At 37.5% G+C, this 23,411-nt stretch overlaps 1 protein-coding gene and 1 pseudogene across 2 annotated transcripts; both read left to right on the forward strand.

Annotated features, from left to right (window-relative positions):
* Positions 1-8,063: 8,063 nt before the first annotated feature.
* LOC148875662 (transcription factor MYB15 pseudogene) lies at positions 8,064-9,803 on the forward strand (annotated as a pseudogene). Its single transcript, XR_016105187.1, has 3 exons — positions 8,064-8,202; positions 8,774-8,903; positions 9,275-9,803. The product of XR_016105187.1 is annotated as a transcription factor MYB15 pseudogene (transcript).
* An 11,723-nt stretch (positions 9,804-21,526) lies between these two features.
* On the forward strand, positions 21,527-23,182 carry LOC148875663 (transcription factor MYB58-like). Its single transcript, XM_088966961.1, has 3 exons — positions 21,527-21,808; positions 22,242-22,371; positions 22,459-23,182. The coding sequence occupies exons 1-3, from the start codon at positions 21,676-21,678 to the stop codon at positions 22,955-22,957; spliced, it is 762 nt and encodes a 253-aa protein (XP_088823087.1). The 5' UTR covers positions 21,527-21,675; the 3' UTR covers positions 22,958-23,182.
* The last annotated feature ends 229 nt before the right edge of the window (positions 23,183-23,411 follow it).

The following is a 23,411-nucleotide window of genomic DNA, read 5'->3' on the forward strand; positions in this document are numbered from 1 at the left end:
TATTTGTACTTTTCCAAAATGAAAAGAAAATTGTTTGCAGACTCCCTAAATATGATAACAAATAGTTAAAAAAAAAAATCAGGAGTCTCTACCTCTGGCTCTGGTTAGACAGCCGAACCAAAGCCTACAATAAAGAAATGAATCACTCTTTTCAAAATCGGACCGGACTGAATGGTCGGACTGGAAAAACCAGGAACCGGTCATCTGACTGATTTTGTTTTCCTCCAAAACCATTTTTTCCTCTAAAACTGTTGATTTTGATCAATAAACTGTTGAACCCACCGATTAACAGTTTGAACGGTTTTGACCGTTTTCCAATTTTTAATTTTTTTTTTATTTTTTCATTAGAATGGGCTGACCATTTGGGTTGAACGATCCGACTGTTTGAACCGATAACTGGAAACCTGATCGGTTCAGTCACCTGTTCGTTTTTAAAAACCATGAAATGAATGAATATAGTCTTTCTAGTCTGAACACAGAATACAAACAGATTCAGCATTGATATTTAGCTAGCTTTTCACACATTTATTGAAGAGGAAAGAAGTCAAGTCTTGGGACAAGTTTCAAACTCTAAATCAGAGAACAACCCACAACTTTCAAAGTTCTAACGTGTAAAAAGGAACATGACAATAATCACAATTTAGACCAATATACTTATAATAAATTTGAAAGAGAAACACCCACAGCTGGCAAGCTACCATAAAAGAGTATAAGAAATATAATGGCGAATATGTATGATTAAAATAACTTTTACCTAAGTGTCTTGAAATAATTATCTAACCATGGACGCATTCCAAACTTCAGTTGAGATAGAAAGTTTCTTAACAAATTTTGTAATTTTTGTTTTCGAATTTTCCCTCAAGTTTCTATTTCTCATTTTTTCTATCAAACCAAATATAGCTTAAGAGTATAACTCGCAAAAAATGAGGGGTACATTTTGTGAAATTCTTCAGAAATTTCACTCAAATTTCTGCTTCTCTCTTTATCTTCAATCAAAATTGTCGCATAATTGCACTTCAAATGTGAAGAGGCATCACGGTTTGAATAGATTCCAATTAGGAGATCCTTGTTTACACCCATTATCATAAAGAGGAGATTAAAGAGGTTTACTTGTAAAATCATGTCCCACTTTCGGTCACCCTAGTAGAAGAACTTGATATGTATGATAGGCCTCTCTAAAATCTAACCCTTCAACTTCTTTGGAGAATCTAATTCAGAACCACTGCACTAGTGGATGTGTTTTTGGTCATAATCATCATAAAACTGCATGAATTTTTCATATGATGAATTGAATCATTTGATGGTATTCTTGGGCTTTTGACCCTGCAAGGATATTTTTTGGGTTTCGATGAACTATTTGAATGACCCAAGAATGTTTCGCTCTACATATGTTAGAGAATAAAAACCTATTCAGAGATCTCACCTAACATTTTAAGATTTTAAGTTGAATGATTCTATGACATGGTATTAGAGTTTATTTGGCCAGGTGGTCCAATGATCAATCCTCATCATTCACATTATAATTAATTAATTTTCATTACAAGCAATGTTCAAAGTATCGACATGTATTGGCCCATATTGGCCGATACGTGTCATTTCGGGACTCCTCCGATACACCCCTACAGTGGGTGTATCGGGGTCTGACTGGTTCAGGGGGTGGAGGAGTCCTAAATTGGTTGCAAAAAAAAAAAAACATGAAAAGCTGTATCGATTCGCCCGATATGCCCATACCGACATATTGGGCGTATCGATATTTTAAACCTTGATTACAAAGTATGGGTGGGTATGTACTTGTCCACAATTATTCAAGCCCAACAGGCTTTTACCTAAAGGGGCATGTTACAGCATAAATAAACCTCACCTAACAACTTAGATCTTTTAAGTTGAATGGTTATTTTACAAAACAAAATGTCTAATTGGCACCTTCTTTTTATTAATGCGCAAGTTTTGGCTTTCATCTCTTGTAGAGTTGTTCAAAACAAGGCTTCTTATTGGTTTCTTATAAAACTAAAATGAATAATGGTACAAAAAGATTTTTATCTCGATCCCTAGGGCTGCAAGTCGTGTACCCAGTTTACATTACACCCTGCCCAAACCTGTTGGTAGGGCTTATTCAAATGTTAATGAACTCCCAACCAAAGCCTGCCCAAGGTTTTTTCTCCACTTGGACTTCGTTTGCATATAAATGACAAGGAAAAATGGAAAACAGTGTTTTCCTCGTAAATGGGATGAAACTATATAGTTATATAGCTCAAATATTTCAAATGGAAAAGCTTTAATCGATTTTATGTTATAAGAAAAGATAGCCATAATAAATGGTTTTTGACTATAATTTAGCAGGCCCTCCGTATGGTTATGTTTGGTTTGAAGGAAAAGGTAAGAAAAGGAAGGGAAAGAGGGAAACCTTTACAAACCTTGTATAGGTTTCCTTACTTTTTCCTTCAAACCAAACATAGCCTAAGAGATCATCAAGGCCAAAAGTGAGCTTAATTGATGCATGCACTGTCATTGTTCTTAAAGGTGAAAAAAATAAGCTCTAACTGGTCAAAAAAAAAAAAAAAAGAAAAAAGAAAAGAAAAATCAGATTGTTAAGTTTTGTTCTTTAATAGGAGCTGCAACTGACCCTTAATTTTAAGTCGTTGGATCATTTTGGCAGGGTATTGGATAAAGTATTCCTCTTTATGGGCAGAAACCTATTATTAGGAATTTAGTTTCCGAAAGATGAGATGGTTAATACTTGATAGTGAAGTTGTTGTATTTGAATGCTTATGATTATACATAAAGTCATAAACTAAAATTACAGATAAGTATCCTGTACTTTGGGGTAGTGATACTTAAGGGCGTAAATTTTCAAGTGAGACATTTTAGTCTTGAATTTTTAGAAATATGCACTTGAACTCCATTTGGAAGAAGTACAAATACAAATATATAGAGTGCAAAACCTTATATTTTGTATGTATTTATACTGTTCATATTTGTATTTGTACTCCTTCCAAACTGAGCTATGAGTCCAATTCTGCTAAAACAAATATTATAATGAGGGTAAAATTACAAAAAATTCCCAAATTCAAATTAATGCTTTTATTCTTTGTTGAAAAGAAGTATAGAGATGGTTTCATATGAAAAAAAAGAGTAAAATAAAAGTTCAGTAAGTAAAAAAAAAAAAAATCTAAACATGGCCATTTTTTTTTTGTAAATTTTCCCTCATTGTAACATTAGTTTTAAGAGAATCGACTTAAAGTGTATATTTCTAAAAGCTCAGGGTATTAAAATGTTTCACTTGAAACTTCAGGCCCTTAAGTGTCATTACCCCGGTATCTATTTATAATATACCATTTTATTTAATATTGAAGAAAGTTCAGATATGCCAAATTAAATATAAAATAAAATGATAACAAGTCAGTGTGTGTGAATAGGTTGACATGTTAGTGGAATTTTCAGAGGGTCCATCACTCCATCTCTGCTCAAACTCAGTATTCAAAATTGTTTTGTCATGAGCTATAACTATCATACTAGGTAAAACTTCACAAAAATCCAGTGTGAGAAATGAGAATGTCAATCTCGTCTCCAAGTAAAACGGGGACCGGAAGTTGAATTTCCAACAGGGTTATTATATATATGCATACACGTTAATTAATCATAAATTAAGAATTATTACAAGAACGTGCATGCCATCAAACAGAATAATTCGTCTCCAGTAATTAATAACCACCTGTCTTATCTAACAACACAACACCTGCTAATTAGCTTCTTTCGTCCATAAAAAACGCGTACTACGACTTGACTACGTCCATGATTATGGTACTAATTATAATTTTTGTAAATAATAATTAAGTAAATTAAAAATTCTAGTACACGTGATGCATAGCCAAGTTTGTCCTCATTCCTCAACCGCTTAGCTACCGTCTCCCCTGTATTTTATATATTTATATCCTACTGCTGCCATCATTCTTAATATTGCTGCAATCTAGAGGTAAACTATGATTAATTATAAATAATAAAAATAAATTAATAACCTCCTCGGTAATTTATACATAGATTACTTTTATATATATATATATATATTATAATTAGCATATTAAATTCCACGGTCTGATTTCTGCACAGATTAAAAAGTTGAGAAAAGAAACTCTCGGCTTATAGACCAAACATTAACCTTTCAAAGCCCGAATAAACTCTCCATTTATTTTTTCCACTAGCTGTCTATTCGCAAGGGCAGAATGTGGTGTTATGGCACACAGATGGGAATTAATTCCGAAGAAGTTTTAAATCAAACCATAAACAAAATAATGGACGATTAATTGGTGGTCAAATCTTACACTTGTTAAAACTACGTACTGAGAAAGAAATATAGACTGTTGGGTAAATTTGGAATAGCAGAAATGAGGCCGTTTTCTGAAAATCTACATACAAGATGAGAGAAGTTGATTTCACAAGTAAAAAATATTAGCGATATCAGTAAGTTACAGCTTGATCTAGCAGGCATTAACATGAAAGACCACCAAGATAGATTACAGATCGAATCAACTCTGTGACAATCCCAGTATATACACAGACAGATCCTTCAGTGAAGCCAACACTCAACAGAGCAGCAGCATGTGTGGTTCTGTTTTGTTCACTTCATCTCTCTATTCTGCAGCAGATCATGTATTGCTACAAACAGCTAGCTATGAGGCAGAGTTCAGAGCCATATGATCGCAGGACTAAACGCAGGTAAGGTCAAGGAATGCAGTAGGTGGGACCCCAGTTGTATATATGGATAGGTTAATGGAAGTAATAGTAGATAAGGATGATAGAAAATATTTTAATTTTAATATATACATACATATATATATATATATATATATATATATATATATATATATATATATATATATATCACAAAAATAAAAATATATTAGCTCAGTCATAACATGGCATTTGGAAGGCTTGTTTTGATCAAAAGAATATCATATGCAAATACATGTGAGGACACCATGCATATATACTGTTTTGTGAATAATAGTCCAAGAATTGTTTAATCTAAACACTTCAAGCTGTTAGGTGAGCTCCCTATTCTAGCACGCCCCCTCGTGTCAAAGCCCATCGGACTTGAAGTGTGGATAAGCATAGCCCCTTTATGTGAAAGTCCATCGGACTTGAAGAAATGGCAATTTTTCCCATCCACATTGGGTGCCCGACCTCCCTGACCTGATGGGGTTGAGGATAGGGAATGAAGTTCCCACAGGAAACTTGTCTCCATCGAAAATCGAGGATGGAAGGCAACTTTTATCATCAAACTAAGATTAGGGTTGGGAATGGGGATTTATTTTAAAATTGGGGTCGGGAATAGAAAATATGATTCTCACCCCAAAACCTATCCCATTGCCATTCCTATGGCTAAGCATAGACTCATCAATACATTTCATTGAAATTTAACAAATTATATTAGATGAAGACAGAACACTATACCACTCGATCATATGATGGGCTCTAATACCAAGTTGAAGAACCTTTTTAACCTAAAAGTTTAAGCTGTTAGGTGAAGTTCCTGATTAGGTTTTTATTCCCTGTATTTTTCTTTCGCAAAAAAGGAAAAAAGAACACCTTAAAAGCCTGTTTTGTTTGACCCATTACGGATAATTGGATTATGTGGAACGGCATCTTAATGCTTATACTCGTGTAATATAGGTAGCCAAATAATTGTCTTTTTTTTTTTTCTTTTAAATCAAATTAAATTTGAAGACAGTAGGACCATCAAAAACTATGAAAATACAGCCAAAGTGATTATTAGGCCGCCCAATTTTTAGAAACGTTGACTGGATTAAGCCAATCTCAAGTGGGTGCTGTTTCGTTTTCACGTAGGCACCTGAAATGGGTGTATTAACAACTACAACACCTATGATGTTTATTGCTTCAAGTTGTTTTGATATAAAATGGCTTTAGAAGATAATACGAAATTATTTTCTATTTTAAAATTCTCTTTTTTTTAATGTGTTTTGTTTGAACAAGATAAATATGATTGATCTAAATGATTGAAGCATTCTGCCCGTGACCCAATATATCCAAATAGTTTTGTGTCTTGGACTGTGTGTGACAACATTATTTAGAGCATATGTATTGTGCACACATAATTTCGGATTTGGTTGGACCAGCTCCTGCCCCCCTTGATGTCCTAATTAGTTGATTACGCGATGAATGAGACGGACTCCATCTTCTGTGACACGTTGGAACTTCTACCTTGTCTTCACCCGCGCTGCAATGCAAATTAGAGCAACTGTTCAAAATTGCCAAATATTTGTTTGGAGACAGCATTGGTTTTGATGATGTAACAGATATTTATTTCTTTTTGTTTAAAAAACAAAGCCATATATATATATATATATTTTTTTTTTTAAACACACTCTCAGGCTATGTTTGGTTGGGCATACAACAAATAAAAGAAAAGTAGAAATGGTGAAAGTTCTTAAAGAACTTTCTTTCATCATTCTATTTCATTCTTTCTTATTTTGTATCAAGCCAAACAAAGCCAAAAACTAAACCTGGGATAGTCGAAACCATAGTTGAGTAATTTTGTCACTACATATTTTATTAATTCGAAAACTTTGGTTTGAATAAAAAAGAAATAAAAGTACAATTAATTAAAACTAGAGTGGGCCATCTACATGAAAAAAATATAAATTAATTAGAAAGATTGAATGGATATATATATGTAACATGTGTGTGAAAAACATGTAACATTCAAAATAGGCGCGCTTTATGTGTAAACTATGCGAGTGATGAAGAAAAATTGTTCCTTTTGACTCAAAATTTATAAGTAAATAAATTGTAACTCGTGCACGTGGGCAACTGTTTCTTCAATATTACATTATCACTACTCCTGCCTGTCTCTACTCACTCTACCTAAATTATTAAAGGTAGTGCTGACGGTATCAAATTACTTCACTTGCCACCATTTTGATTGTTTAAGGAGTAACCCAAACCCAAATCATCTGCCTTATTATTTATTTATTTTTAAGATAACGGTAGTGTTCATTAAGGCTTTGCTTAGAACTAGCACCGTTTGTTTGTTGAGAGATGTGTGTGTGTTTTTAATAAAAGGGTAAATTATAAAGAAGGGATCAACGACAATTATTCCATGAACTTTTATTTATAACAAAGACTCCTTGAACTTTTATTTTGAAACAAATATCCTCTCTGTTTGACTTATGTCATTTTACTTCAAAAACCTGTTTAAAATTTATAATCACCAAATTATTATTATTATTTTTTGTATTTGAGCAATTTATGATCCAATTAATTTTCTAAATATAATATTAAAGTCTTTTCCATTGCGCTAATAGATCCTTGCAGATCTATGACCGGATTCAATATTTAGGTGAAATAGTAGAAGTATATATATTTATAGTTTCCTTTGATTTTTTCTTAGTTTGTTGGAGAAAAGAGTGGATAATTTTTATATTTTAAGATAAAGATAAACATTCATATCAATGAAATGAAAAAAAAAATTTATAAAAACTTATTTTTCTATGCCAGCAAAATAATTCTTGTTATTTTAACCGGTTTCCTTCCAAAAAAATGAAGGTGTTTTTTGATCAATTAGGGTTTAAGAAAAGAGAAAAAGGTCAGGAGAAAAATTGGGTGAATATTTTATAATTTAATGCATTCTAGACTTAATGACAAGTGGTGTTTTGTTTAAAAAGTAATTGTCACCCACTCCACTGACCCCACCCTCATGGTAGGGTAGGCCGTAGGGGGTTTTATAATTTATATTTAGCCCAAATAAAATAAATAAAAAAGGCCTCTACTGCAAGTTGACGGTTAAACAAATATTAGTTACACCTTCTATAATGGGACGGCCGTGTTTTTTTGTTTGTTTTTTTATTTATGGTAAAAGCGTTAAGGTTTATCTCCTGATGCTAAATTAATATTTGTTCCAAACACGTTCTGGTGGGAACCTAAGACGGTTTCTATATATAAATGCATTGCTTTCGCTAAAGGAATGAGCTTGGCCGAGGAACTTGGATTTAATTAGGAGATACCTTAGCCTTACTACAATTAATTGCCAGTGTTCTTCTACAGAGATGGTGATGAAAAGTGCAGACTCCCAGCAGAAAACGGAGTTGAAGAAAGGGGCATGGACTCCAGAAGAAGATGAGAAGTTGACTGCTTACATTAGGAGATACGGTCACTGGAACTGGCGCGAGCTTCCAAGATTTGCTGGTAGGAATAGGATAGCAATAGCATATATGCGGGAGAGACTTCTTCTTTATCAACAAGAATCTGGTCTTCTTACACTTTGATTTGATTTTTTTCCTTTGGTTGATAAATGAATGATTCTCATCTTTTCCCCTACTGATCATGAACAAAATGTTGTCACTTTGATGAATTGACGAATAGTATATAATATATATATATATATATATATATTTTTAAGAAGTTTCACTCAGGCATATTATATATAGTCGCGTTTACAATTTTTATATCTGCCCAGGTTCTTGCTTTGATAAGTAGAAAAAGTATCAATGCTCTACTTTTTCTTCTCCGAATCCGATATCATCTTCATTGATATATAAAAAGATATGAAATAGCTAGTTTCGATGATGAATTTGGTGTCTGCTGGGTTCCCCATTGAAATGGAATTGAAACTAGATTTTCTTTATTCTTGCCTACGTCTAAACGTGATTGCATTTCCTTAATTTATAACATTTGGTAAATGAATTTGTTGGTATTATTATATGATAGTGATAGCTTCTAACGTTTACTTATTTCTCTTGTTAATTCTGATCTGTAGGTCTATCAAGGTGTGGGAAGAGTTGCAGACTCAGATGGGTTAATTACCTCCGGCCGGGTATCAAACGAGGCAACTTCAGCGCAGAGGAAGATGAAATCATCATCAACTTACACCAATCCCTTGGGAATAAGTACGTACGTCCTCCTTTAATTTTACTTCCCTAAATATTGAACCTATTGCAAATTAATATAAAAATTTATACTGGTTTTCCGCTGATCATTGACTTATATCAATTGCAAACTCAAAAAACCATTAATTTGTGAAAACCCAAGTATTCACTTTTCTTCTAATAAACATGTAATATTTCTCCTCTTGGGTTGCACCTTGCAACTGGGGATTTATTTCTTGTATTCAGATGGTTAGTGCTTTTTATTAAAATGCCTTGTTAATTAATTTAATCACTCACCACTGATTGAACCGGCCTGCTGTATCTATGCAGCTGTACAAATCTCTTGAGTCGCACAAGATAGTGTTAGAGATCTGATGTTCTTTTGTTTGCAGATGGGCTGCAATCTCTGCCCAATTACCAGGAAGAACCGATAATGAAGTCAAGAACTATTGGCATTCCCACCTAAAGAAGCGGTTGAAACAAGATCCTACAGCGTCGACAAAGGAGAAACTGCAATCCGAAGAAATATCTGATTATAGCAAGGCGGAAACCAACGATAATTTTAAGAAAGAATCAGAACCCGAAACCTCACCATCAATTCCCGGTATTCTTTCAGACGAAGTAGAACGTTTCCAGCTATCGTCACCGGAGTATTGCAGTAGTGATCTCTATTATTCGCCGAGCACTGATTCTGGGGTTATAGTTGGCACAGACAAACACGAAACAACATTACCACAATCTAGTGCTAGCTTCTGGACAGAACCATATTTGGCAGGAAATGCTTATATCAATGACGATTTTCTGGAGGTCTTTGCCAACCTTGAATCTCTGTCTCCATTTTCTCTGGTCTCCCTGGGGGAACCCTTGTATCAATCTGGTATCTTCATTGACGATTACATGAATATATCTTCAACCATTTGATGAAAATTCTATTTGGGACAAATTAATTCCAGACTCGTGGGGTGGGGCTTCCGTATCCGCAACCAACCCATCAACGTAACATCCCCCACTTGTCTATCTGCCATGCATCTAGATTCAGACTTCATAGCTTGCTACGCACCATTCGTAATTCTTAATAGGGTGTTCGGAAAAAAATGAAAATTACACATAGAATGAAGAAATATCAAAATTAATTATAGCCAGACACATTCTCATTCTATTCTAGCTGTAGTACTTGGTATCTGTTTAAGCAGTTAATTATTAAACTTTGATAATGCTCTTTTTCATAAAATCATCCACTAATTTTCTTTTCTTTTTCTCTGCAAAAATGCAAATCATCCATTACCTTTCTGTGATTGTGATCGCCATCTGACAGAACTTTCTATATATCCAATACAATTATACAATACGTCTAATTCATTTGAGATCAATTACCACATATTGCAAAGTACTGACGACCGATTATTAATATAAAACCATTTAATAGTACTGTTTCATTAAACGGAAGCGAGCGATGGATCATCTTTGTCGAATTAATGGTCTTTGTTAGTGGAAGGTTCGTTAGGTGAAAGCTTGAGATGGATGGATATGTTGGTTTCAAGGCCTCAACCCCACTCCACCCCACCAATGGTCAGGGTCATCAAATTAGAAGATACATGCCTGTCGTTTATGTTCTCATCATGTCCTCTTTGTACTCATTAAATGCAGCTTTATCATTTATAATTAAATTGATCATCAATCTGAGGTTGGAATTACACACATTTTCCTGGCTATGAGGTGAATGGAAAAAAAAAAAAAAAAGGGAGAATGATGGTTCAATCTGGCATCAGAATTCTTAGGCTCAAAGTACAATGGGGGTGGATGCTAGCTCGAAATCGACATTTCTACCGACTTGTTAATATGCAACCTAATATCTCCCTTTGACTCTACGTATCTCCACTACCATCTCGGCTGTTCTTTTTGTGGATGGAGTTACTCCTACTAGCCTACTAAGTTCTTGACTTACCAATCCCCTTTCTTATATAAGGGGGGGGGGGGGGGGCTTTTCACTTTTGGAGGTTGCTTTGCTAGCTCTGGTCTTGCCGAGTTGATGGTCTATAAAGGTCTAAAAGTAGGTGCTGAACATATATATAACTTGAAAGCTCCTTTGGTTTTGCCTTGATTTGATGCAGAAGTCACTGCAAAATAAGAATAATTTTGCTTTTTCCGGTCATGTTCAGCAGCTTTTCTTTTGGGCTTGACCAGATATCTTTTGAAGCAGCAGGTTCAACCTATTTCTTTTTGTTATGCAAATAGACTTGCGAAATCCCCAGTCCATTTCGTAGCCTAATTAGCAGGGTAAATTACAAAGACCCCCTTGTACTATATGGTTAATGATAAATACCCCCTATATTTTAATTTGTGACAAATACCTTTCTGAACATTTACCGTGTGAAAAATACCCCTAGCCGTTAAATCAGATGGAATCCATTAAATTACCAAAATACCCATAAAAATTTATTTTCTTCTCATTGCCCTTTTCTTTTTAAAAACCTTTTTTCTCTTAAATTATCAATCCAATCCAATAATTATTTTTTCAGTCCCAAAAGCAATAACAATTCCAACTCTCATCATCAGTAGAGACAGATTTGGAAGAATCAGTTCCGGTCTTCTTTGAAAACAAAAAACTGTGGACGTTGGTCATTAGACCACTGCTTGCGATTATAACTGTACCGAGCAACCTGCTGTTTGTTGAGTTGTTTGTCATTCAGTCATTCCTCACGGTGAATTGAAAATAGGATAAGCCACCCGATCAAGTTGGAAAAAAATCCGGTCAAATTTAATGACTGAAAATTGATGTAGAGAAAACCCATTTTTTTAATATCTTAATAATGGTGTGTGCCCACTGGCAGATATTTTCCCCCTACCTCTGCAATAACACTAGATCTTTTCTGCCTCATCTGTTCCTCATGATGGCAATGACACTAGATCAAAGATGAAATTCAATATTGCAAATCCTACTAGAAGATGCTAGATGCCAGAAGGTTGAAATCGACGATGATCAGAAACTCCGAGCATTTTTTGACAAGGGGATATCACAGCATGTTCTGGCTACACATTGAAAATATCTCCCATCCTTAAATTTATAATTCATGGGAAAATATTCCAATACATGGCTGTGAAATTAGTGTGAGACGCACTATGTGAAAGAGCAGATCCCAATTCGAAATCAATATTGATAATGTGACAAACCCGTCTTTAAATATATGGGGCGGCTGTGATAGAAGCAGTGAAACAGGTGTCATCTGTGAGTATTTTATGGTTTAGTATATTATCATTGATTCGGCATCCCAACAAACAACTATTTCTATTTATTTTTTCTTTGTAAATAGCACATGCGAATAAAGAGGATTTGTGGTAGAGAATGGAGAGATGCCAAGATTCTCTAGAGGAAGCAGGGGAATCAGGGTACTGCAGGCAAATGGGTTTATATATAGCTAGGTAGACGATTCACGGGTTCGGTTTGGAAGGAGTATAAATACAAATTTATAGTGTGTAATATAAAAATGATACAAAAATACACTTTACAAATTTGTGGTTATACTCCTTCCAAACGGAACCCAAGTATGAGAAGGGTCACAATCACAAATTTCAATTGTGACCTAATTAATTAGGGCCAGGGACGACAGAGTGTGATGTTTTGTCATTTATGTGAGTGATTTCACTAATTTGAGAGCTCAAAAAGCTGGATGTCAAATATGTAAAACTATACCATTTGTCGATTGTCTTCTATGAATTTGCCAATTATGTATTCCCCCCAGTGGTTCTCTAATACAACGCTTTTATTTATGTACTTTTTTTTTTTTTCAACACGTGGTCTTCTTGTCAGGTGCTTTCTACTTGAGTCTTGATAGGCGTCCTCTCTCTAGCTTTCATCAGATGGAAATTGGAAACCACCGAATCAAAACAAACAGTCACACATCTCAATATTTCAATACAATTATTAATTGAAAGTTGCTTTTTACAAGTGGATTACAACCAAGAATATTATGTATTGTTTTTTGTAAAATACATATAAAAATTCATTTGGTGGAGATACATGCATGTGTTTCATCAACTCATAAGAGTTAATTAATTATACGAGTCGTCTTATCAACGAATAGGTGTGTCAATTGAATTATACATATTCTGATTCAATTATATATATTAATCAAATACGAGTTCTAACATTCAAATATAAGGTGATTTAATTTGAAATTAAATTAAATATTGAATTTTCCAAACCCATTGACAACCACCCTAGCTATTTGAAATTCTATAATTTAATTGTATGCGTGGAGAAAGTGGGGTCCGGCATTTTTCTTTTTTTAGTTGTCCTACATGGTGTCTAGTTGTACCTCTCGGCTTACAATTATAATACATTATTGTACATTGTATAACCTGCCAAAACATCTTGTTCGTCAAGGTTCAGTTTGATTTAGACATGTTATGCATAACTCCACCAAAAAGTTTTCCCTCTTGCTTGGATCGGTAAAATTTGATGGCTATAATCTTTTAAGGATGCTTGACCCCCCAAATGGCAAATTTTTTTATGTCCCTGTCATAAGGTGATACCTTAAAGCCTATCAGTATAATATAATATATTAAAAATCACTAGGTGCAGCCTCGTGATAACTAGGCAGCTCAACCATGCAGCAGGCAGCTCGCCGTCATGCAACACTTCATAGGCATCATGCAGCAGGCAGCTCGCCATGAGTCAGTTCGCCATTATGTAGCACTTTCAGGCACCTCGCCACTAGGCAGCTTGCCATCATGTAGCACTTACAGGCACCTCGCCACTAAACTCGCCATCATGCAACACAGGCAGCTTGACCACCGCGTGGTAATTCCTAGGAGCTCACTACCATACCTTGCATTTTACGGGATTGTGATTTGTAACGACTATATTAGCTTACCCATTCCCTGATTCAGGCGGAGATGGGCAACCTTACTGGTTATTGGCATTATCCCCATCTAACACGAAAGCAGGTTCCATTACAACGGGAATCCAAGAACTGCTCCACCAAATCCACGAGGACTCCAATATATAAAGGCCTCACCCCTAGGGGCAAGGGAGAGATGGTAGCCCTTGCTCTCTAGCTCTCTCATTCTCTAATATCATTCTTAGCTCACTACTGAGTGCTGACTTAGCCATTAGAGCGACCTCGCCAGGTAAACACCCCCGGGTTCTCTGATTCAGTTCATATAGGTCATTCAGTTCCCGCCGTCTACAAAGATGAGCAGATCATCTCCAACAGAAAATAGCCAATTTAGTTCCCATCGTTGCTGGTAGCCAAATCACCTCCTGCAGGGAGCAACCGTGTTGCAATACACTAGGGAGCTCCACTTCAGTCCTTGAGTCATTGGTCACTTGGGAGCATACAGGATGACGAGGTACTTAGCAAAAAAAAAATGATACGTGACCGGAAACGCTTACATCAATTGGCGCCGTCTGTGGGATTACGCTACAAAAAGCTAAGTTCTCATCATACAAAAAGCTAAGTCCTCTTCTCCCAGAAAGCTATGCCCTCACTTTTTAGAAATTGAAGCTCTCGCTTTATAGTTTCCATTTTTTATGAACTCAAAGACTCTGCAGGGAGCTAATAGACTAAGTAGCTCTAAGGCGCCCACTCGGCGGCCTGGCGCTACTTGTGCACGGCCTGCCAACCTGGCACACGCGCCAACTTGGCACGGGCACCGACCTAGTGGTCTGGCCCATGCGCGAATTGACGAACTAATAAAAGAATTCCTCACCCCCAGAAGACCAAAGGCCAAGCTAACAATTGACCTTGGCATGGGCAAAGTTCAGGAGTGGACTATGAGTTGCTCCCCGAAGCCTAAGGGCCATAATACTACATAAGACCCATTCACCTCTTCAGCATGGGCAAAGTTCAGGAGTGAATTACGAGTTGCTCCTCGAAGCCTAAGGGCCACAACACTGCATAAGACCTAGTCGCCTCTTCGGCATGGGCAAAGTCAAGGAGAGTGGACTATGAGTCGCTCCCAGGGCCTAAGGGCTAAAGTACCGAACTGGTAGGTAGCTCGGCACCTGGTCAGCCCGACACCTAACAGGCAGCTCGACACCTGGTCAGCCCAACACCTCACAAGCAGCTCGACACCTAGTAAGCCCGGCACCTCACAAGTAGCTCGACACCTAGTAAGCCCGGCACCTCATAGGCAGCTCGACACCTGATCAGCCCCACATCTCACAAGCAACTCAACACCTGGTTAGCCCGGCACCTTACAGGCAGCTCGACACCTGGTTAGCTCAGCACCTCACAGGCAACTCAACACCTAGTTAGCTCGACACCTCACAAGCAGCTTGACACCTGGTCACCCCGACACCTCACAGGCAGCTCGACACCTGGTCATCTCGGCACCTCACAGGCAGCTCAACACCTGGTCAGCTCGGCACCTCACAGGCAGCTCAACACCTGGTCAGCTCGGCACCTCACAGGTAGCTTGGTAGCTCACAGGCAACTCGACACCTGGTTAGCTTGACACTTCACAGGCAGTTCGACACCTAGTCATCCCGGCACCTCACAGGCAGCTTGACACCTGGTCAGCCCGACACCTTACAGGCAGCTCGACACCTGGTCATCTCGGCACCTCACAAGCAGCTCGACACATTCACAAGTCCCAGTCGCCTCCTCAGCATGGGCACTTAAGACCCAGTCACCTCTTTGGCATGGACAAAATCAACAAGAGTGGACTATAAGCCACTCCCAGAGCCTAAGGAACTGAATCAGCGCTTACAGGCTCGTCGAATTATGGGCCAAAAGGAGAAATCTACTCCCTTTGTCGAGTTACTTTCAGTTCGGTCGTGGGGGGCAAGTGATGAGGGCGGATTTGGCCCTCCAGTGGCACTATGACATCTGGCACCTCGTGACAAATAGGCAATTCACCACCATGCAGCAAGCAGCTCACCATCATGCAACACTTCACAGGTAGCTCGCCACTAGGCAACTCTCCATCATGCAACACCTCATAGGTAGCTCGGCCACTGCGTGATAATTCCTTGGAGCTCACCATCGTACCCCGTATTTTATGGGATTGTGATTTGTAACGGCTATATTAGCTCACCCACTCCCCGATTCAGGCGGAGATGGGCAACCTTACTGGTTGGTGGCATTATCCACACCTAACACGAAAGCAGGTTCCCTCAAAGCAGGAATCCAGGAACTGCTCCACCAAACCCACGAGGACTCTTGTATATAAAGGCCTCACCCCCAGGGGTGAGGGAGAGATGGTAGCCCCTGCTCTCTAGCTCTCTCATTCTCCAATATCATTCTTATCTCACTACTGAGTGCTGACTTAGCCATCGGAGTGACCTCATCGGGTAAGCATCCTCAAGTTCTCTGATTCAGTTCATGCAGATCCCTCAGTTCCCGCCTTCTACAAAGATGAGCAGATCATCTCCAGCAGGAAGTAGCCGGTTCAGTTCCCGTCATTGCTGGTAGCCATATCACCTCCTGTAGGGAGCAGCTGGGTTGCACTACACTAGGGAGATCCACTTCAGCCCTGAGTCATAGGCCACTTGGGAGCAGACGAGATGACGAGGTACTTAGCAAAAAAAAAAATGATACGTGACCGGAAACGGTTACATCATCTGGGGTGAGGAGTGGTCTTTTTGAAAGACAGAAGAACGACCACAAGATTGAAAGGACGGAGGTCTTAGGTCAGGGGTTGTACAATGAGGGAGTTAGGACGTACTCGGGAGAACTGGGTGACAAATGCTTAGGCTCTGATGATTTCTAATGTGAGGAGGATATCTATTTATGGGAGAGGTCTTGAGATCCTAAAAGGTAGGAGATGAGGATATTCGCTCCATATTGAGGAAGGGAATATTTGATTTGCTGTAAATTATTAGATGCGCTATTGGGGTATCGCCACATGTCTCATGAGGATTTTTTCAAAGATTGGCTTTCCTTATCCTTGAAATCCCTCATTACTCACGTGTGCTACTACCTTTTAGCATGTCATAACTAATCCTATGTGGCAACAATGACACCATCATTTGGTGGTTGGTACTTCGTCAATTCCTTGTGGCAGTTAGCAAAGTCTTTTGCCGTTTTGGATTCGCGTTGCCATTACCCCCAAAGTCTTTATAAAGAAAGGCTTTTAGGCTATAACCCCCACCATTCAAACACGTGGCTTTATCAAATTTAGACACATGGCATTTTTTGAGAAGTCCACTACCACCATCCAGATAAGTGGCCTTCTCATTTTCCAGAAAGTTAGACACATGGCAATTTTTGAGAAATTACTACTAAAGCCCACAACTCACTACATTCTATCAATCTCAATTAATCATAAATCCTTTATGTATTATAATAAAAAAAAACTATCCATATTCTAATAATTATTAAAAAACTATTTTTTGAAATAAATATTTTTTAAAATTATAATAATTATTTAAACTATTAATAAATATAAATTTAATATTATTAATTCTATAATGTAAATTTAACATTACCACTAATTCTCCGTACTTAATACGATGTCATTCACCAGTAATCAATAAAAAAAAGCGAAGGAAAAATCCCTTTGAGTGTGAAAATACCCTCGGCCAGTTGGCCCTTGGGGAGTGGAATCCATCATAATAGGGTGGACCCAATTCATTTCTAACTTCTAAGGTTCCGTTTCAGTCTCCGGCCCCACCAAATGAAATAATCCAGTTGACGGGGAATGGAGTCTTCTCTACAAGTCAAAGATGTTGAAATTCTAATATGGATAGCGAACACGTGATCTTTGCCATGGGTTGTCCTTGCTTCCATATGCTAAAACCTTGTTTGGGTTTTTGTCTCAGAATTGATGTCTTTTTTGATTTTTTTTTTTGTTTTTGTATTGATTTTTTTTTGTTTTGTTTTATTCTTGTGTCGATCGTCGTGCAGGAGAAGAGAGAAGAATTGTAACAATTAATAGTTCAGGATTTTATGTTTTGTGGTGCAGTTGATGCATCATTAGTCTATATATGCCATTCAAAATTCTTCCACCTATATGTGAACTGGTGAAAAATGTGGCCTATTTGGGTCAAGTTGCTTTCTTCTCTACACAACTTTATTTCTTTATTAATTGCAATGAATCACACCATGGTCCACCAGGACTTTTCTCTCCCTCTCTAAGTCCTTTAGATCTACCACATGAATCTCTCTCACGGTCTTCGTCAGCCTATTCGATCCCTGTTTTATATATATCCGGGGCTTTTGATAAGTGTTAAAATTGATTAAATAAAATTATTTATCGCCACTTGTTCTTAGTAGATAAAATAGTATATAGTAATCAATACATGCTATTCAACAATTAGTGATCTCATCCTTTCAAAAAAAAAAAAAAAACAAAAACAATTGATGATCTCATACTCTTTCTCTCCACGAAAAATAATGGACCACACTTTATGGGGATAGACTTACCTAGATGTCATTGAGAGGGCGTTTTTTTTTTTTTTTTTATCAGATTTTGAGAGGGGGCAAAGTTGGTCAATGGTATTTTGGTTTCCATTGACCAAGAATCTTATATTCTTTTTTTCATATTTATGTGGGGAACAGGGAAAGTTTATATTTTTGGGTATTACTTATCCGTGATACCCATCTCCTAGGTGGGTAAATAACTTTTCCACCTAGGGAGAAAGTTGCCAACACTTGAATGGAACAAAAATACCCCTTTTAATAACGGATTTTTATGCCTAAAATGATCACTGCCTTATTTACATGTGAAATAAAAGAACATGGGTAAATGCACTTACCCGGGTAAGTGTTTCACAAGAAAAACTTACTCAGGTAACTGCATTTACCTGAGTAAGTAATTTACCTAAAAGCGAACAAGGCTTAAGACAAATGTAAATAAATTTCCACACCAGCAGCTGCCGGCTCCCATTTTAGGCCAAGTTTGAGAGTGTTGTTTAAAAACAAATGCTTATTCGAATAAGCGTTTATTTGCATTTGTCACCCACCCTTTTCAGTCCTCACAAAATTGTGTTTACACTGTTCCCACAGCCCTTTTCAGCCTTGCATTGGGAACATCTCCATACTTTATCATTTTATTCATGGGGAGATATTCTTATTACACCATTGAAAAAGACTGTGAGAATGGTGTGAACACAATTTTGTAAGGACCAAATCCGATTTTGGAAGGAATCCCATTCCCTCAAATGCGGAGAATGTTGTTCCACTCAGAATGAGAATGGAATTCCATTTCCACCCAACCAAATAATTGGAATTAGAATGTCTCGTTCCGATTCTGATTCCAGACGCCTATTCCTGCAAACCAAGCAGGCCCTAAATCTCCTTCATTCAATGGTCAAGCTTCTATGTTTAAGCTTCATCACAGGTTGATGTGCTTCCAATACTGCCCTTGCCTTTCCTAGGTTGATCGAACACACTCCAATATTTATCCTTGCTAAGACAAATTGGAATTTCCCATCCCTGTTTGTTTCTTGCCACTAGGGGTGTTCATGGGTCAGGTTGGGTCGGTTTATTGGGGTTTTCCCAACCGACCCGACTTGGTCGGGTTACTTGAGGTGAAAACCGAAACCGACCCACTAATAAGCCAAACTGACCTGGTCAGTTTGAGTCGGGTTGGGTCGGTTTCGGTTTTTCTCCTGTACAAAAGGACACTTAATTGAATTCTAATTGTAATTGCCTAATGGGTTGCCTATTTGGTGTAAAAGATTATAGAAAGTTAGAAACTATGATAAATTGCCTAATGGGCCTTCTAGTTCTAGTAGAAGACTAGTTATAGTTAAGTAGGAAACTACTTAAACTAGGAACTACCGAACTAGTAGAAGACTAGTTTGGTTCGGGTTGGGCTGGTTTCGGTTTTCACACAAGAAAACCGAAACCGACCTAATATATTGATTTATATATTTTCCCAACCCGAAACCAACCAGTACTGATGAAAACCCAGCCGACTCGGGTTGGGTCGGTCCGGGTTGGTCGATTTAGTCGAATTGGGCATTCTTATGAACAGCCCTACTTGTCACAACTCCAATCCTTCACCATCCACTCTATTTAATTGCTTATTGACTAAACACAATCTGATAAATAAATCATTTCAGAATGTCTTATTTAATCTAAAGTCTAAATAGATGTGAAGTTCTTTGAGGTAAATTTGCATCATGCATGTAAAGGATGAAAATATGAACTTTTTTCTTTAATTTTTTATGCATTACATTTACATACTAGAAGAGTTAGGTGCGGAGTAGAACAGGGTGCACGTGAGGCCCATTGACCATATCATAGAGGGCTTGCAGTTTAACAGATTTCATTCCACGACTTACCATTTGGAGGGGTGCCAAATAACCATTGTGATAACTAAGTCATCAACAAGATCCAACAATTAGAGATGGCAACTTTCACCATAAAACCAGGCATCAATTTGCCCCCACCCTGAATAGAGTGAGTTCTTCCCAATCTTAAATCGGATGGAGTCCATCATAATTCCCAAATCTTGTGGTAAATTATTAAAATACTTTTTCATTTTCTCTAATTTTCAAAATCCTAAGCCTATTTCCAAAATAATTTATAGATTTGATACAAATTATTAAAATACTTTTCTATTTATTCTAATTTTTGAAACCTTAGAATTCCATAATTCTATTTCTAGAATACCCTATTGATTTGATGTATTTTTAGGTAATTGCTTTGGGTGACGAAAGTTGAGGAAACAGTGATGGGTTGCCCCACCCCATACCTCCTCCCCCTACCCGCCCCGTTGCTATTTCTACCAGTAAGTTAATTAATGTCTCAGGTCCAACCATCCAAAGCATTGGGAGAGCTGGACTGAATACTTACCATAGAGGCATAGACATTTTCTTTCACAAAGTGGCCATTCTCATCTGCTGACCCCTTTTGGACCCAGTATATATTGCCACTTAGAGAAATTCTAATCAGTTAGATTGATTTTGGTTTGACAAAAAAATAAGAGAGAAACAGAGAATTGAGGGAAAGTTTGACAGAAAATTCCCTCAATTTTATGTTTCTCTCCTAAAACATGCCTCAAGAGTATTAGGCTTCTCTGGATCATCCGACTCCCGACTAGAAAGGACCCTTACTCTGATTCAAACTTTTTCCAAGTAAGAAATTTTCGTGTGAAAGCTTGTAGCTTTTCTAGCTTATTTTGTACTCTGCTGGAAATTTTAACCTGCGTATTTTATTGGATAAAGAAAGAACCTAGCTACTTTATGTATATGTATATACCCTATATTTTATATATGATGATGTACTACCTGCTTTGGTATTAAAACAGAAAAAAAAAAAGAATCATCCATGAGGTACGCCATGGCCCGTCGTCACTCATGTCATCCTTCTTAGAATCATCCATGACGTCACTCACGTCATCCTTCTTAGAATCATCCACCTAGGAACAAGCTAGGATACAGATAAGAGATTGTTCAAAAATATGATGTTCAACACGCCCAGCCCCCGGACGGCCGGATTGCTATAATGCTATCAGTATCAGCAATTGTAGACTGTTTATATTAATATTCCACCTCGGAACACGGTTAAAATTGAAGAAAGCAAACAAATATAGGTCGTCAGAGATTCGAGGAGGGTCCCTCACAGTTTGAATAAAATGGCATTCTAATATTAGTTGCACATTCCAGGAGGGACCCTCTTTGCCTTGAAAATATGGCATTTTACAGTGTAAATTTATTTGAAATACGACGCTGATCATGGGATTTCCTTGGATGAATGCTATAAATTGAATTTCACAGAGTGATGTTCAGATTTGAGCTTGAGCCGCAACTTAAATAATTTAGGAGAGACAGATCAGTGATCACATATCTGCTGCCACCAATAAATACGTTACCAGTGTATACTTTTCTCTATCGGAGATGGTGAAGACTGGCTACTGTGAGAAAACGGGATTGAAGAAGGGGGCATGGACGCCAGATGAAGACGAGAAGTTAACAGATTATATTAAGAAATATGGCCATTGGAACTGGCGTGAGCTTCCAAGATTTGCTGGTAGGAGGACATGTAAACAAGAGTAATTAGATTAGTTTTTTGTCAAGAGTATTGCCCTGAGTGTCATCTTGGTGTTTTTCATCTTGATAATTAATCCTTTTTTTTTCTCAATCATCTCCTCATTTGCGAAAAGATGAAGTGGCGGGTCTGTTGAATTTAGTGCACTGGATTCTCTTTTGAAATCATCCCTTCTCCTCCAAAAAAGAAAAAAAAAAAATCTTTAGTTAATAAAATCGATGGTTGTTTTTTCCACATAGCTTGATTCTACTTGCTTAACGGTGACAGCTTCATTAACTTGTATTTTTCAAAAAGACCCAATGTTCTTTGACAGCTAGTGAATGAATTGGTTGATTGTTATATGGCAGTAATACTCCCCATATTTGGATTATCATCTCCTATTTATTCGTTTTATTGATTTGGTTTCTGTGTTTAGGTTTGAAAAGGTGTGGCAAGAGTTGCAGACTCCGATGGGTTAATTACCTGCGACCGAATATTAGACGAGGTCTCTTCAGCGAAGGGGAAGATGAACTCATCATGAACTTACATGAGTCTCTGGGAAATAAGTACGGTCTGATTGTTTATCAAAATACTAATATTTAATAAAATAAACATTAGAGAACTCCTGAAATCTTATGTTAGTCTATTTACAGATGGGCAGCGATTGCCGCCAAATTACCAGGAAGAACAGACAATGAAGTGAAGAACCACTGGCACACTAACCTAAAGAAACGGTTGAACCAAATGTCAGAAAACAATCTCCACTCCCATGAGATTTCTGAATGCAAAGCCGGGGTTAATGACATGAAAGAGTTGGAACCTGATGCGCCTTTCTCTTATGTTCCTATGGATGAAATAGGAAGCTCTCCATCATCCTCGCAACTACCTTCCAGTGATTCTGCAGCTGTAAATGGCACACACTGGTTCGAGGATGACAATATCACTTTACCAGAAACATTTCCAGAAGCCTATTATAATTTCTGGACCGAACCATTTTTGGCAGGAAATTCTTACATCGATGAGATCTTTTTCGAGACTTCGGTAGAGTCTGATCTTGTGCCTCCACTTTCTCTGCTCCCTCCAGTAGAACCTTTATGTGTATTAGATTTCTACAGTGACGATAACATGGATCTCTTCAACCAATTATGGTAACTGCCGAACTCTGGATGTTTCGTCAAATTCGACCTCAATTTTTGCTTCTAGATGTTTTGTAATGTTAGATTCATGGGTTGTCTGTCATCCCGGTCTCCTTGTTTTCTGTAAAAAGGATCGGCACTTGGGTTGAGAACAATATCGAAACAATGGTGATCATTTTCAGCCCGGCCCGGCCTTCTAGGCTTGGACCGCTTGGCCATTTGCGTTCAGGCCACGACCATAGTTTGACCAGCACGGCCTGCCCATGATCACACCCTGGATCGAAATGCTTTGTATCTTTTTATATCGGTACTTGCAATAATATAATGGACATGGATTGCTGTTAATAGAAGTTGCCAGATTTTGTGTTGAATCAAAGTTGTATGAGGCACAATCTTAGCTGAAATTGGATTTAATATTAATGGGTCCAATCGAACTGAAAATCGAAACAAATGAATAAATTTAGAATTTT

The sequence above is a fragment of the Nelumbo lutea genome, chromosome 1, assembly GCF_056320005.1.
Source record: "Nelumbo lutea isolate HS-2025 chromosome 1, American lotus-T2T, whole genome shotgun sequence".
NCBI lineage: Eukaryota > Viridiplantae > Streptophyta > Magnoliopsida > Proteales > Nelumbonaceae > Nelumbo > Nelumbo lutea.